The 17,078-nt window shown below is 45.3% G+C and overlaps 1 protein-coding gene across 3 annotated transcripts in view; it reads left to right on the top strand.

The window, feature by feature from the left end:
• TDRD5 (tudor domain containing 5) overlaps nucleotides 1-17,078 on the top strand; it is a 1,060,335-nt gene that overhangs the window by 782,099 nt on the left and 261,158 nt on the right. For all 3 annotated transcript variants that reach the window (XM_069232097.1, XM_069232096.1, XM_069232098.1), the window contains exon 12: nucleotides 4,501-4,701. In XM_069232097.1, the coding sequence (XP_069088198.1) occupies nucleotides 4,501-4,701 (201 nt within the window). The remainder of the gene's footprint in view (nucleotides 1-4,500; nucleotides 4,702-17,078) is intronic.

Below are 17,078 nucleotides of genomic sequence, written 5' to 3'. Positions count from 1 at the left end.
CCTGGGAGCCTGTAGCCGTTTTAAGTTGACAAAAAATTTAACTTGTACATTTGTAAATTTGTAAATATATCACTTTTAGTCACATTATGTACATACATACTTACTCCATTGCATGGGCACTATTACTATATACACAACTCCTACCTCACTCTCTGCGGGGAAACCAATCTAAGATGGAGTCACCGCCCATGCGCAATGGAGCCGAAAGGGGAGGAGTCCCTCGATCTTGTGACTCGAAAAGACTTCTTTGAAGAAAAACAACTTGTAACACTCCGAGCCCAACACTAGATGGCGGGATTGGCACAGCATGTGTATCTGCAGCTACACATGCCATCGAACATATATATATATATATATATATATATATATATATATGGAAAATCTTTTCGGAGTCACGGGATCGAGTGGCGACTCCTCTCGGTCATACTGCGCATGGACATCAAATCCGTTGTTAGATTGTTTTCTTTCCGCTGTCGGGTTCTAATGTATTTCCTTTCTCTCCGATATTTCGAATCGGAAACTTTAGAAAACTCTCTTAATCGTCGGTATTGTTTCGATCACGTTTCCACCTAGCCTCATACTGATAGTACCATTGAAAAAAACTTTTGCCCTTCTGGGCGCGTGCACCTGACTCTGGCCTGTTTGGGCCTACCGCGTCGAAGCCTGATGGATTGGACTGCATTTCGATTTTATCCTCGATGCTACTCGAAATTTCCCTACACAGACCAACACCTTGTTTGTAATCTGTGTTTTTTCTCCTGATCCCAAAGAAGAGGATTGCAAGGCCTGTCGATTGTTTCGATCCAAGAAGACCCTGCATGATCGGATAGCCAGATGATTGGAAATGGCGTCGAAGAGTATGGAACTTCTCAACACCATGGAGGAAGAACAGGCACAGACAACGGTTTCCATCAGAGACACCGACTCCGAAGAAGAATCGGAAGAAGATAGGCCTATCGCTGCTGGTCAGCACGTGAGTACGTCTGACCCTACCCCACTTATAAAAAGTCCTCAAAGGCCTTGGGTACACCACTGCCAGAGAGCCATGGTTCAACCCAAAAATAAAACTCTTGTCAACCGACCTTCGGGTTCGGCGTCGAAAAAGGCCACTCCTCCGTAGGTATCGGAGTCGAGTAAGTCCATCAAGATTTCTACTTCTGACTCGAGCAAGCGTCCTCACTCCTCGGAGTCAAAGCCTCGCAGCCCTGCTTCGGAGCCAAAACAACCGGCTGTATTTTCAGGCCTGAAAAAACTACCATCTTCGGAGCCGAAAAAGTCTTCTTATTCAGAAGAGCAAGGACTTATGAACCATCTTAAACAGGGCTCAAAATCACTAGATGAACAGACTCATAGATCCTCTGATTATGTTTCTGAGGACACTGAGATCCAACCTATCCTTGAGATTATGGATGAAAGACAATCAGGGATTCACATCCATAAAGAGACTGGCAGAACAATTACTGCACCTCCTCTACAGAGCAAAAGAAAGTTGGCCTTTCAAGAACATTTAGACACTGCTCCACCACCAGCAGAAATGTATAAACAGAAGGAGAAGCCATTACCTATCCATACTTCTCCCCCTCATTCACCACAACTTTCTTTTTCGCCAACCACCCACTAGCCCACCACCTTTGCCTTCACCAACTCATTCACAATATTCACATGGTGATACGATTGATCCTTGGGATCTCTACGATCCAGGTCCTACTCCTGACAATGACCCGGACTTATACCCTTCTAACCCTTCCTCCGCCAGAGGACACTACTGCATACATGCAGGTTATTTCCATGGCAGCAGCGTACCATGGGGTGCTTATGCACACTGAACCCCTAGAAGAGGATTTTCACATTTTTTGTGAGCCAGTCAAAGCTAGAGTGATAACACCACACATTGATAAAAAATATAAACCTGCTCCTACTGACCCTGATTATATTACCCACCAAGTTCCTCCAGTGGTAGTACGTGCGGTTAGAAAGAGGGCTAATAGCCAGTCGTCAGGGGGTGCTTCTCCCCCAGACAAGGAGAGTAGAAAATTTGATGCTGCTGGCAAGAGGGTAGCGACACAGGCTGCCAACCAATGGCGAATTGCAAACTTGCAAGCCTTGCTAGCAAGGTATGATAGAGCCCACTGGGATGAGATGCAGGAACTGATACAACACCTCCCAATGGAACAACAAAAAAGGGCACAACAGATTGTGTAAGAGGGTCAGGCTATAAGCAACAATCAAATGCGGTCTGCCCTTGATGCTGCAGATACAGCAGCGTCAATACTGTCATCACTATACGCAGACACACATGGCTTTGTTCCTTTGGTGGTAAACCAGAAATCCAGCAGGCAGTGCTGAATATGCCGTTTTAATAAACAGTACCTGTTTGGCCCTGAAGTCGACACAGCCATAGAAAAACTGAGAGAAGACTCAGACACTGCCAAAGCAATGGGTGCCTTCTACATAACACCCTATAGAGGCTCCTTTCGCAGACAATTCAGAGGAGGATTCAAACCACAACTCACAGAGGCTTCTACCTCCATGGCAAAACAAGGGCAACAGCAACAGCAGTACCAGAGAGGGGGATTTAGAGGGTCTTATAGAGGCCAATACTTTAGAACCAGAGGCAAGTTCCAAACTTCAAAACAAGCCACTACCCCATCTAAACAGTGACTTATTTACCATCCCTCAACCCCACACATCTCCTGTGGGGGGCAGACTGCAGCAATTCCACTCCTATTGGCAATATATCACCACAGACCAAAGAGTATTGTCAATTATCCACAATGGCTTTTGCCTAGAATTGATTTCTACCCCTCCAGACATTCCTCCACTTTACCTCAAGCTGTCCCCAGGACACAATGTTCTATTACAGAAAGAAGTACAATCGCTACTACTAAAACAGGCATTAGAATTGGTCCCACATTCTCAACAAAGAGGAGTATACTCACTATACTTCCTCATTCCCAAAAAGGATGGCACTCACAGGCCCATCCTAGACCTCAGATCCCTAAATCTATATATCCTGTCAGAACACTTTCACATGGTAACTCTGCAGGATGTCATCCCACTACTACAAAAACAAGATTGCATGACTGCATTAGACCTCAAAGATGCGTATTTCCATATGCCCATCCATCCAGCTCACAGAAAATACCGAAGGTTTGTCATAGCAGGAAAACATTATCAATTCAAAGTTCTACCATTCGGCATAACAACAGCTCCAAGGGTATTCACAAAATGACTAGCAGTAGTGGCAGCCTACCTAAGAATGCAACACATACATGTCTTTCCATATCTAGACGATTGGCTAATAAAACCAAGCAATTTTATACATTGCCAACAATACACTCAATACATAATAAAGACTCTACATACACTAGGGTTCACTCTCAACTACCAAAAATCCCATCTTCAGCCAGCACAGGTGCAACCTTACTTAGGTACTATTTTAAATACGCAAAGAGCCTTAGCCTATCCAAATACACAAAGGATACAAGCTTTCCAAAATCTCATACCACAAATGCACCCAAATTAACAATACACTGTAAGATTTATCATGAAATTATTAGGAATGATGGCATCCTGCAAAGCAATAGTACTGCATGCAAGACTAAACATGAGGACACTCAGCCTGGCTGATGAAGGGTGAAACCCTAAAATCGATCCCAGGATGCTTGTTTCTGGTTCAGGGAAGACCTGGCCTGTCAGTTCGGGCTGGAATGTTCCCAGGGGGAACAGGGTCAAGACTGATTTGCATATGGCTGGGTCCAAACTGAAATGGCATGGCAAGCAAAAAAACTGATGGATTAAACCCAGATCTGTGACTGGAGGTGAATGTTTAAATTTGCTCTGCATTCCGTCCATCATCTGTTGTTTTTGCACTCATCTGAAGCTAAGCACCAAAGTTGAGTCTGTGGTTAAATACAGATAGCATTATACATATGTCTGCACCTTCTGCAAACATGTTATGTATACAATCAATCAATCAATCAATCTTCTGCAGAAAAGTACATTTAGCTAGGTTGCTGCTGGACCTCATAATTACCCCTACGTTGCACTCCCTAAAAGTCATCTTACTCAGGAATCAGGTTTATACAGTGACTAGACTGTCTTACACGTCTGGCATCCATAAGAATCTTCATTCCCATATGTAGGTCTGGAAGTGTTGGGACGTTGAAGGGAGTACAAGTTTTTCACCATAGCAACACTGGCACTCTTAGTCATTCAACGTTAAAACCCAACATGCATTTTTTTTCTTTATTGACACAAGATCTGCCTGTAAAACGAAAATATCTTCTAGGGCCTGAGACTGTGCTTTGGCTATGATTAGACCATATCATACATACGTGAGCCTTGGTTTATGACCATAGTGAGCTGTACAATCGAGTACCAGTTAATATGGTCTGAGCTTTCACTGACAGGACCTGGTTAAACATTGAAGTGACAATCACCTCACCAATTCTTTCTTATATTTGATGATTTAATCTTTCTTTTTCCTTTTTATTCCAGGCATTTTGGACTGCTGCTGCCATTAAGCGCTTTAAGTACCTCTGTGACCCAAGGCCGCTGGTGGCCATAGTACATGAGTACTTGGATGGAGTTCTCCATGTGTTCTTGTGTGATACAACATCTGATGAAGACCTCTACCTTCACAATGTCCTGAGGGAAGAAGGTCATGCCATAGTGCTCCGTGAGAATTTGCCTTCAAAGGTTAAATATCATCTTTACTAATTTTCTAATTTTTAAAGCTGTCTTCGGAATATACAAGATCAGGCTAAGCTATTCTGTGAAGTATGAATAGTCCCCTAAATAATGCCAAATTATAGTTCTTTATTGGGATTTTGCCTCACCTCGGTGAAGTTACACCGACTAGAACAGGATATTTCTCCCAGCTGTTCACTCTAACTTGGTTAGATCAGGAATTGATGCAGGATGTCACGTTAAATGAGAAATCAGACATTGAGGTAGAAAAGGCCTATACTAGAGAAGACACACTTGCTCCACATTTTAACACTGCTTACTCTTAACTTGAGCTGTCAAGCCATTTACCGAGGTAGAGAAATGTCACGGCCATCCTGCACAACTGCTCTGAGCAGTGTCATGATTAGCTGCAGAGTAGGCTGGGAGCCTGTGCCTGGAGAGCAGTGATGCAATGAAAGTTTTTTTGTTTTTTTTGTTTTTGTTTTATTATTTCCCTCCCCCCATCAACCCCCCCCCGCACCCCCCCCCCACCACCACCACCACCACCTCCATTTTGCCCAGATGTCAACCGTGACTAGAGTACACCCAGTTAGATTTTCTAAGCCCCCAGAGATTTTGATATAACCAGGGGTCTGTGGCGGAAGCAGAAATATACAGTTATATTGCTCCCCTGTGGGCCATACACATTTGGAATAAGGGTTTTTAGAGGACAACTGAACTCCCTGATAACAAGCAGGGAATTAGATGAACTAATATCTGGTTGGTCTCCCCAAATCAGTACACACACACATATACATTGCAGAGGGTATAGATTAGCATTTTCATTACTATATTACAAAAACTAAGAAAGGCAAATGTGAGTAAGGAGAAAAAAACACCATACATATCTTGTTTGGGGGAATTCAAGCTTATATGTGTTCACGGATTGTCAGAGCTATGTAAAACCTTCCCACATACCAAGGTATTACTCCTGACTCGGCTACTGACTTATCAGTGTTAATTGGGTTAGGCATGGATCGCAGAAGTGCAGATGGTTGTTCTCTGTCATGGCATTCTCTCTGATATCCATATTCAGTAGAGTATCGCCGTGCACGTCTGCGATCCACAAATACATTTTTTTTTTCCCAAATGATTTATAGGTACAACAAATTCCTACAATGAGTAACATTTTCTACATGTTCTTTTTGGTTTAAAAAAACACAAATAACCAAGTTAAAAGCACAGTCTATTTGGCCGAAAACATAGCTGAATTAAGCCATTTTTAAAAACCCCAAGTAATGGAAAAATTGAGTGCTTAATGGGCTGAGAACACATAGTACTTTAAGTGATGCTAAAGCAGTCAGCATTCCCATCATGCAGTGCAGGGTCTGTGATGCAGTTCATCAGGGAAGCACAGTGGAAGGACCATCCTTTACAATTTTTTCATTAATGCATTTGGAGAAGGCTGGGTGGCTGTCTAAGGAATGATCATGATAGAGCTAGGATTACAAATAAGTAATTTATCCTTCTCTGTAAAAGGGTTATCCCTGATGTCCATAAACAGATATGGATATCAGGCATAATAATTGTGCAGCTAGCTACTATATGCAGACCCAAGGAGGAAGGTTCCAAATAAGTAGAAGTACATGTAGGCAATTAGGTTTCACAAGGAGGCTTGATCCATTGATCCTCAACGTTGTTCGCAGGGATTTGGGGATTATTACCCCTTCCAAGGAGAAAGTGTCTCTAATCACACCATTCTCAGACAGTGTGATTATTTGGAGCCATCTGGAAGAATCCTGCCTAGATGTTACCTTCCTGGTTCATGACTGGCCCTTATATTGAATCCGGGAAGAGCCTTATTGTTTCTGTAGGTTCCCTAATTGGCTAGACTTGCAAATTGCCATACCTAAGTACATCCAACTGTCTTAGCAGATCCCTTTTGCATTTTATTGATAGACATCCACCACAGGAGAGCCATCCTTTAGGTGCTTCCCTTCACTATTTTATCCTGATGATGACCCTCTATAGATAACTGAATGGGGTCAAAACGTTGACACAGCAGTACAGTTTTCATGTGTTTTGGAGCTTATCACTCTGTTCTAGAGTGTGAATTGAACAAAATTGCACCCCTATCAACCACTATTTATGTACATATATTGTATAGCACTTGCGCACACCACACTCAATTCACTTCAATTTCACTGCACCGTTGCATCATTGGGAGCACCACTTTATCTCTAAAAGTATTCAAATGAAAAAGCTTCATGATTTTTTCTTGCAATTTTATTGCTAATTTATTGAATAAAACTGTTTCTTTTTTCATTTCTTCCAGTCATTGGATGGTTATGTTCCCTTACTGAGGAAGTTGAGGTTTACACTTCACCTTTAAGGGGCCACTGTTTTCCTGGATTATTGTATTGCCCAGGGTTACCGGGTTGCCCCTTATTCTTTGAACTTGTGCATCCTTTGCTTCGCATCAGGTTTGTTGTTTGATGACCCTGCTTCCTTTGCTGGAAGATGTCTACTATGAGTCACATTTACTAGGTGCTGGATACTCCCTCAGTGTAATATTTCCTGGCATCCAGACACTCTTCTAATGCTGCACTCCTGGAATAGCGCCTTTGGCATCTGCTCAATGGTATGGTGGTACCTGTCTTCACCAGTTGGATCTTGCTCTTTGGGCCGCCTTCAATGTGATGTCTGCAGGTGTGCGTTTCATTCTGGACACTCTGGATATGGATGTTGTGGGCCGGAAATGTTATTCTCTATTTCGAATGCCTTTTAGTCTTGTGGATTGGCGTTTTTTAAATTTACTTCAGCCCTTTTTATGATATGTGTGGTTTTTAATAGGTGATTTTATAGGCTTTGAATCTGTTTAATATGAATAAAGTATTATTATTATAACATGTAAGGCTTTTTATATAAACGTAGTGCTGCCACTATTTGTTTTAGAATAGTCTCCATCCGACCACAAGGAGGGTGTTGTAAGGTTTGCCCTTACCTATTGTATGTCTCCATTTTAATTTGTGCTGTAACTTAGTGTATGTTTGGTATGGTGGTTTGAACAAGTTTTTTCCTTAACATGAGCAAATGCCACACAATCATTTATTCAGGCATTGTTGCTATGTAGTCTGCACAGTTAGTTTCAGAGTAAGATACTAGAACGCAATGCCCTTGTCTTGTTTTGTGCTAGTAGGAGTTAACTCTTTTCCTCAGACTATGTAATGTTGTTTTTATGCATCTTGTGCTGAACTTTATAAGGCTGCTGTTTTATTATTTAAACAAAGTTCATGCGGAAGTAAGCTGAGAGGCACTTCACGCTGGAGTTATCATGGAGAGCTGTGAATGAGAATCCAGATTTGTAGACCCATTTGCCCACTGAGAAAGAGTGCATCCCTTACAATGCACTTAGGCTGGCTTACTGAGATATTACCCCAGGTAGATCATTCCAACTAAGTCTAACAGAATACTCTCACTGTTCTACGACTTTTAGTGCTAGGTCAACGTAACTTTCAGTGCAAAACAATATGGTTGAATTATTTGTGCTTTTCAACATTCTTACAATGCTGGTTACAGTAATGTGTCTCATCTGTCTAATAGTCGCAGGTCATGTTTTTTATTTAAAGGATTAGATTTATATAGTAAACCTTTGAAAAAGTATTATTGTTCTTCAGTATTAGATCTTTCATGGATTCACATGCTTGAATCATTCCCTGTCGTCATAGTGAGAGTCCAACAGTATCTTAATAAAGCAGTAAGTGATATTACCATAGGTTTTAGTGGCAATGAATAGTCACTGCAGTAGCCTATCTGTGTCCTTTTTAAAATAGGACTGGGGCGTGGCTATGGCGGTCACACCCCAAGAGTGCTCTGGACCCCTTCGTCATCTGCTGCCATCCACGCAAACATCAGGACATCCATCATCCTTTAAGCTAACAGCATTCCCAGACTTGTCTGCTAGGGTTCCTGCCCATCGGCGTCACAGAAGCCTCCCTGTTCACAACACGGCCAGAGTTCCGTCCTCCCTCAACATGGCGGCTACCTGGGGAAATCATCAATGAGCTCCCGAAACTCATGGCGACTGCAGCAACCTTTGAACAACTTGCTGTGACGCCAGAGGCTGCTTCTTCCTGCTCAGCCAACGACCCCGCCTTCAGATCCACCCACACTGGTCCAGACCTCCGGCAGCCGCACCCCACCCCCATATATCCCACTTCAGCATAGGCCTTGAGCGCTTGACCTACCTGAGAGGCTGAGCTGGGCCTGACGAGCGTTAGAATCCTCATCACCCCAGATGCCCTTCACTCCTACATACCACACAGACCGCCTGTAGGAAGCTGGCTCTGTATGTACTATTTCAAAGTAAGAAATAGCATGCACAGAGTCCAAGGGTTCCCCTTAGAGGTAAGATAGTGGGAAAAAGAGACAATTTTAATGCTCTATTTTGTGGTAGTGTCGTCGAGCAGTAGGCTTATCAGAGGGTAGTGTTAAGCATTTGTTGTACACACACAGGCAATAAATGAGGAACACACACTCAAAGACAATTCCAGGCCAGTGGGTTTTTATATAGAAAAATATATGTTCGATGGCATCTGTCGCTGTAGATACGCATGTTCTGCAATAGCTCGCCATCTGGTGTTGGGCCGGAGTGTTACAAGTTGTTTTTCTTCGAAGAAGTCTTTCGAGTCACGGGACCGAGTGACTCCTCCTTTTGTCTCCATTGCGCATGGGCGTCGACTCCATCTTCGATTGTTTTTTTTCCGCCATCGGGTTCGGACGTGTTCCTGTCGCTCCGAGTTTCGGAACGGAAAAAATAGTTAATTTCGGAAGATTTTCGTCGGTATTGTTGCGTTCGGGATCGGCGTACTTAGATCCAACACCGCATCGAAGATCGAAGAGCTCCGGTGCCCTTCGGGGTAGTTTTTCGATCCTCCGTCGGGGCCTGGTCGGCCCGACCGCGTGCTGAGGAACGCCGATGGAACGGACCCCGTTCCGTTTCTGCCCCAAATGCCACAATAAATACCCCTACACAGACCAACACTTGGTCTGCAACCTGTGCCTGTCACCTGAGCACAGCGAAGACACCTGCGAGGCCTGTCGTGCGTTCCGGTCCCGAAAAACACTCCGAGACCGTCGAGCCAGAAGACTTCAAATGGCGTCCGCACCGACAGCCCAACGGGAGTTCGAGGAACAGGAAGAGGAAGGTACCTTCTCGATCCAAGACTCAGACTCCGAAGGATTCGACGATACACAAACCGTGAGTAAGACGTCGAAAACCACACAAAGAAACATTTACAAGGCCCAGGGGACGCCACTGCCACCAGGCCATGGCTCGACCCATAAATTCGGTGACCGACCGTCGGCACCGAAAAAGGCCCAAACAGTGCCGAGATCGTCCGACTCCGGTCGAGACACCGGCACGCAGCCTTCTCGGGACCGAGAAAGTGCTGGAGACAAGCCTCGACACCGAGATGCCGGTGTGGACACGGCTCGACGCCGAGACAGCGGCACCGAAACAGATCGACGCCGAGAGGTTTCGGCCCCGAAAAGGAAAAAAGTCACCTCGGAGCCGAAAAAACACGCAGACAAAGTTTCGATGCCGAAACAAACTGCAAGCGACCCAGCTTCGGGCTCTTATACAGAAGAGCACTCGCTAACCTCCCAAATGCAAAAGCATAGGTTTGAGGAAGAGCTACAAGCAACTGATGTGGACCATACGCAAAAGCGTATCTTCATTCAGCAGGGGACAGGAAAAATAAGCACCCTTCCCCCCATTAGGAGAAAGAGAAGGTTGGAGTTCCAGACGGAACAAGCACCACAACCAAAAGTGGTGAAAAGAGTTACACCACCACCCTCTCCTCCGCCCGTGATTAACGTTTCACCAGCACAAACGCCATCACACTCCCCAGCTCACACCACCATGAGCCAGGGTGACCAAGACCAGGACGCATGGGACCTATACGACGCCCCAGTGTCAGATAACAGCCCAGAGGCATACCCTACAAAACCATCTCCACCAGAAGACAGCACCGCGTACTCTCAGGTGGTGGCTAGAGCAGCACAATTTCACAACGTAAGCCTCCACTCAGAACAAGTCGAGGATGATTTCTTGTTCAACACACTCTCCTCCACCCACAGCTCCTACCAAAGCCTGCCTATGCTCCCTGGTATGCTCCGGCACGCAAAAGACATATTTAAGGACCCGGTCAAAAGTAGGGCAATCACACCAAGGGTGGAAAAAAAGTATAAGCCGCCTCCTACGGACCCGGTTTTCATCACAACACAGCTGCCACCAGACTCTGTTGTTGTAGGAGCAGCTAGGAAAAGGGCCAACTCTCACACATCTGGAGATGCACCACCCCCAGATAAAGAAAGCCGCAAGTTCGATGCAGCTGGTAAGAGAGTCGCAGCACAAGCTGCAAACCAGTGGCGCATCGCGAACTCCCAGGCACTACTTGCGCGCTATGACAGAGCCCACTGGGACGAGATGCAACATCTCATTGAACATCTGCCCAAAGACTTCCAAAATAGGGCAAAACAAGTGGTTGAGGAGGGACAGACCATCTCCAACAACCAGATACGTTCCTCCATGGACGCTGCAGATACAGCTGCACGGACAATTAATACATCTGTAACTATCAGAAGGCATGCATGGCTCCGAACGTCTGGATTTAAACCAGAGATTCAACAAGCAGTTCTCAATATGCCTTTTAATGAAAAAGAACTGTTCGGTCCAGAAGTGGACACAGCGATTGAGAAACTCAAAAAAGATACAGACACTGCCAAAGCCATGGGCGCACTCTACTCCCCGCAGAGCAGAGGGAATTACAGCACATTCCGTAAAACGCCCTTTCGAGGGGGGTTTCGGGGTCAAAGCACACAAGCCAGCACCTCACAAGCAACACCGTCCACTTACCAGGGACAGTATAGAGGAGGTTTTCGGGGACAATATAGAGGAGGGCAATTCCCTAGAAATAGAGGGAGATTTCAAAGCCCCAAAACCCCTACTACTAAACAATGACTCACATGTCACTCACCCCCTCCACACAACACCAGTGGGGGGAAGAATAGGTCATCATTACAAAGCATGGGAGGAAATCACTACAGACACTTGGGTTCTAGCAATTATCCAACATGGTTATTGCATAGAATTTCTACAATTCCCTCCAAACATACCACCAAAAGCACAAAATTTAACAACACACCATTCCAATCTCCTGGAGATAGAAGTGCAGGCACTATTGCAAAAGAATGCAATCGAATTAGTGCCAAACACACAAATAAACACAGGAGTTTACTCACTGTACTTTCTGATACCAAAGAAGGACAAAACGCTGAGACCAATCCTAGACCTCAGAGTAGTGAACACTTTCATCAAATCAGACCACTTCCACATGGTCACACTACAAGAAGTATTGCCATTGCTAAAACTGCACGACTACATGGCAACTTTAGACCTCAAGGATGCTTATTTCCATATACCAATACACCCATCGCACAGGAAATACCTAAGGTTTGTATTCAAAGGAATACATTACCAATTCAAGGTACTGCCTTTCGGATTAACAACCGCACCAAGAGTCTTTACCAAATGTCTAGCAGTGGTCGCAGCACACATAAGAAGGCAGCAAATACATGTGTTCCCATATCTAGACGACTGGCTAATCAAAGCCCATTCGTTAATACAGTGCTCAAATCACACAAATCATATCATACAAACCCTCTTCAAACTAGGGTTCACCGTCAATTTCACAAAATCCAAAATTCTGCCACGCAAGGTACAACAATACCTGGGAGCCATAATAGACACATCAAAAGGAGTAGCCACTCCAAGTCCACAAAGAATTCAAAATTTCAACACCATCATACAACGCATGTATCCAACACAAAAGATACAGGCAAAGATGGTATTACAACTCCTAGGCACGATGTCATCATGCATAGCCATTGTCCCAAACGCAAGACTGCACATGAGGCCCTTACAACAATGCCTAGCATCACAGTGGTCTCAAGCACAGGGTCACCTTCTAGATCTGGTGTTAATAGACCGCCAAACTTACCTCTCGCTTCTGTGGTGGAACAACATAAATTTAACCAAGGGGCGGCCTTTCCAAGACCCAGTGCCACAATACGTAATAACAACAGATGCTTCCATGACAGGGTGGGGAGCACACCTCAATCAACACAGCATACAAGGACAATGGAACGTACATCAAACAAAACTGCATATCAATCACCTAGAACTTCTAGCAGTTTTTCAAGCACTAAAAGCTTTCCAACCAATAATAGTTCACAAATACATTCTCGTCAAAACAGACAACATGACAACAATGTATTATCTAAACAAGCAGGGAGGGACGCACTCCACGCAGTTAAGCCTGCTAGCACAAAAAATTTGGCATTGGGCAATTCACAACCAAATTCGCCTAATTGCGCAGTTTATACCAGGGATACAAAATCAACTCGCAGACAATCTCTCTCGAGATCACCAACAGGTCCACGAATGGGAAATTCACCCCCAAATACTGAACACTTATTTCAAACTCTGGGGAACACCTCAGATAGACTTGTTTGCGACAAGGGAGAACGCAAAATGCCAAAACTTCGCATCCAGATACCCACACAAACAATCCCAAGGCAATGCCCTATGGATGAACTGGTCAGGGATATTTGCTTACGCTTTTCCTCCTCTCCCTCTCCTTCCTTACCTGGTAAACAAACTCAGTCAAAGCAAACTCAAACTCATATTGATAGCACCAACTTGGGCAAGGCAACCCTGGTACACAACGCTGCTAGACCTATCAGTGCTACCCTGCATCAAATTGCCCAACAGGCCAGATCTGTTGACACAGCACAACCAAAAGATCAGACACCCAGATCCAGCATCGCTGAATCTAGCAATCTGGCTCCTGAAATCCTAGAATTCGGGCACTTACAACTTACCCAAGAATGTATGGAAGTCATAAAACAAGCAAGAAGGCCATCCACCAGGCACTGCTATGCAAGTAAATGGAAGAGGTTTGTTTGCTACTGCCATATTAATCAAATACAACCATTACACACAACTCCAGAACATGTAGTGGGTTACTTGCTTCACTTACAAAAATCTAACCTAGCTTTCTCTTCCATTAAGATTCACCTTGCAGCAATATCTGCATACCTGCAGACTACCTATTCAACTTCCCTATATAAAATACCAGTCATTAAAGCATTCATGGAGGGCCTTAGGAGAATTATACCACCAAGAACACTACCTGTTCCTTCATGGAACCTAAATGTTGTCCTAACTAGACTTATGGGTCCACCTTTTGAACCCATGCACTCCTGCGACATACAGTTCCTAACCTGGAAGGTGGCATTTCTCATCGCCATTACTTCCCTGAGAAGAGTAAGCGAGATTCAGGCGTTTACTATACAGGAACCTTTTATACAACTACACAAAAATAAAGTCGTCCTAAGGACCAATCCTAAATTTTTGCCAAAGGTTATTTCACCGTTCCATCTAAATCAAACAGTGGAACTTCCAGTGTTCTTCCCACAGCCAGATACCGTAGCTGAAAGGGCACTACATACATTAGATGTCAAAAGAGCATTAATGTATTACATTGACAGAACAAAGAACATCAGAAAGACTAAACAACTCTTTATTGCATTTCAAGAACCTCATGCAGGAAACCCAATTTCAAAACAAGGTATAGCCAGATGGATAGTTAAATGCATCCAAATCTGCTACCTTAAAGCTAAACGACAGCTGCCCATTACACCAAGGGCACACTCAACCAGAAAGAAAGGTGCTACCATGGCCTTTCTAGGAAACATCCCAATGCAAGAAATATGTAAGGCAGCCACATGGTCTACGCCTCACACATTCACCAAGCACTACTGTGTAGACGTGTTATCCGCACAACAAGCCACAGTAGGTCAAGCTGTATTAAGGACATTATTTCAGACTACTTCCACTCCTACAGGCTGATCCACCGCTTTTGGGGAAATAACTGCTTACTAGTCTATTGCAGAACATGCGTATCTACAGCGACAGATGCCATCGAACTGAAAATGTCACTTACCCAGTGTACATCTGTTCGTGGCATCAGTCGCAGTAGATTCGCATGTGCCCACCCGCCTCCCCGGGAGCCTGTAGCAGTTTGGAAGTTACCTTCAATTATTTATATATGTATCATCTCAACCTTAAATAGGTGCATACTTAGTCACTCCATTGCATGGGCACTATTACTACAATTCAACTCCTACCTCACCCTCTGCGGGGAAAAACAATCGAAGATGGAGTCGACGCCCATGCGCAATGGAGACAAAAGGAGGAGTCACTCGGTCCCGTGACTCGAAAGACTTCTTCGAAGAAAAACAACTTGTAACACTCCGGCCCAACACCAGATGGCGAGCTATTGCAGAACATGCGAATCTACTGCGACTGATGCCACGAACAGATGTACACTGGGTAAGTGACATTTTCATTTCTTAGTTTATTTTAAGAACCACAGGTTCACGATTTACAAACAATACTTTAAATGAAAGGTATTTCACTCATGTATCTTAGGAACTTTGAATCATCACAATAGCATGTACAGTTTTGGCAAAAATGGCAATAAGCTATTTTGAAAGTGGACACAGTGCAAAAATCAACAGTTCCTGGGCGAGGTAAGTAAATGTTAAGTTCACAGGTAAGTACAACAATTACAGGGTTCAAAGTTGGATCCAAGGTAGCCCACCGTTGGGGGTTCAAGGCAACCCCAAAGTTACCACACCAGCAGTTCAGGGCCGGTCAGGTGCAGAGGTCAAAGTGGTGCCCAAAACACATAGGCTTCAATGGAAATAGGGGTGCCCCGGTTCCAGTCTGCCAGCAGGTAAGTACCTGCGACTTCGGAGGGCAGACCAGGGGGGTTTTGTAGGGCACCGGGGGGGGACACAAGCAGGCACAGAAAGTACACCCTCAGCGGCACAGGGGGTGCAGAGTGCAAACAGACATCGGGTTTGTAATAGGATTCAATGGTGAGACCCGGGGGTCTTTTCAGCGATGCAGGGAGGCAAGGAGTGGGCTCCTCGGGGTAGCCACCACCTGGGCTAGGAAGAGGGCCACCTGGGGGTCGCTCCTGCACTGGAGTTCGGTTCCTTCAGGTCCTGGGGGCTGCGGGTGCAGTGTGTTTTCCAGGCCTTAGAGGTTGTCCTGACTGGCCAGTGACTCCTCCTTGTTTTTCTCATTACCTCCTCCAGCCTTGCTGCCAAAAGTGGGGCCAGTGGCCGGAGGGGCGGGCATCTCCACTAGCTTGGATGCCTTGTGGCGCTGTAACAAAAGGGATGAGCCTTTGAGGCTCACCGCCAGATGTTACAGTTCCTGCAGGGGGAGGTGAGAAGCACCTCCACCCAGTACAGGCTTTGTTCCTGGCCACAGAGTGACAAAGGCACTCTCCCCATGTGGCCAGCAACATGTCTGGTGTGTGGCAGGCTGGCAAAACTAGTCAGCCCACACTGGAAGTCGGGTATGTTTTCAGGGGGCATCTCTAAGATGCCCTCTGGGTGTATTGTTACAATAAAGTACACACTGGCATCAGTGTGCATTTATTGTGCTGAGAAGTTTGATACCAAACTTCACAGTTTTCAGTGTAGCCATTATGGTGCTGTGGAGTTCGTGTTTGACAGACTCCCAGACCATGTACTCTTATGGCTACCCTGCACTTACAATGTCTAAGGTTTTGCTTAGACACTGTAGGGGCATAGTGCTCATGCACCTATGCCCTCAGCTGTGGTATAGTGCACCCTGCCTTAGGGCTGTAAGGCCTGCTATAGGGGTGACTTATCTATGCCATAGGCAGTGTGAGGTTAGCATGGCACCCTGAGGGGAGTGCCATGTCGACTTAGTCATTTTCTCCCCACCAGCACACACAAGCTGGCAAGCAGTGTGTATGTGCTGAGTGAGGGGTCCCCAGGGTGGCATAAGACATGCTGCAGCCCTTAGAGACCTTCCCCGGCATCAGGGCCCCGGTACCAGGGGTACCAGTTACAAGGGACTTACCTGGGTGTCAGGGTTGTGCTAATTGAGGAGACAAAGGTACAGTTTAGGGAAAGAACACTGGTGCTGGGGCCTGGTTAGCAGGGTCCCAGCACACTTTCAAATCATAATTTGGCATCAGCAAAGGCAAAAAGTAAGGGGGTGACCATGCCAAGGAGGCATTTCCTTACACTGCCCAACTGCCGCCTGTCCCATTCGGAGGGCCCAGACCACAGGTGAAAATAGCGGGCACATTTTACTGATGTAGCACCCTGCCTTGAGGTGGCGCAGGGGGAGTATGTGAGATGAACATTTTGTGTTGGCGAGGATGCTGGTTTTATGGTGCCCACTTTAGGGTTTGTGCCTACCCCTAAACACTTTTCATTGATTGGCTGCCTCC

Source organism: Pleurodeles waltl, chromosome 4_2 (genome assembly GCF_031143425.1).
Source record: "Pleurodeles waltl isolate 20211129_DDA chromosome 4_2, aPleWal1.hap1.20221129, whole genome shotgun sequence".
In the NCBI taxonomy this organism is placed as follows: Eukaryota; Metazoa; Chordata; class Amphibia; order Caudata; family Salamandridae; genus Pleurodeles; species Pleurodeles waltl.
The sequence above is the reverse complement of the archived record's forward strand: the minus strand, read 5'-3'. Positions and strand labels throughout refer to the sequence as shown.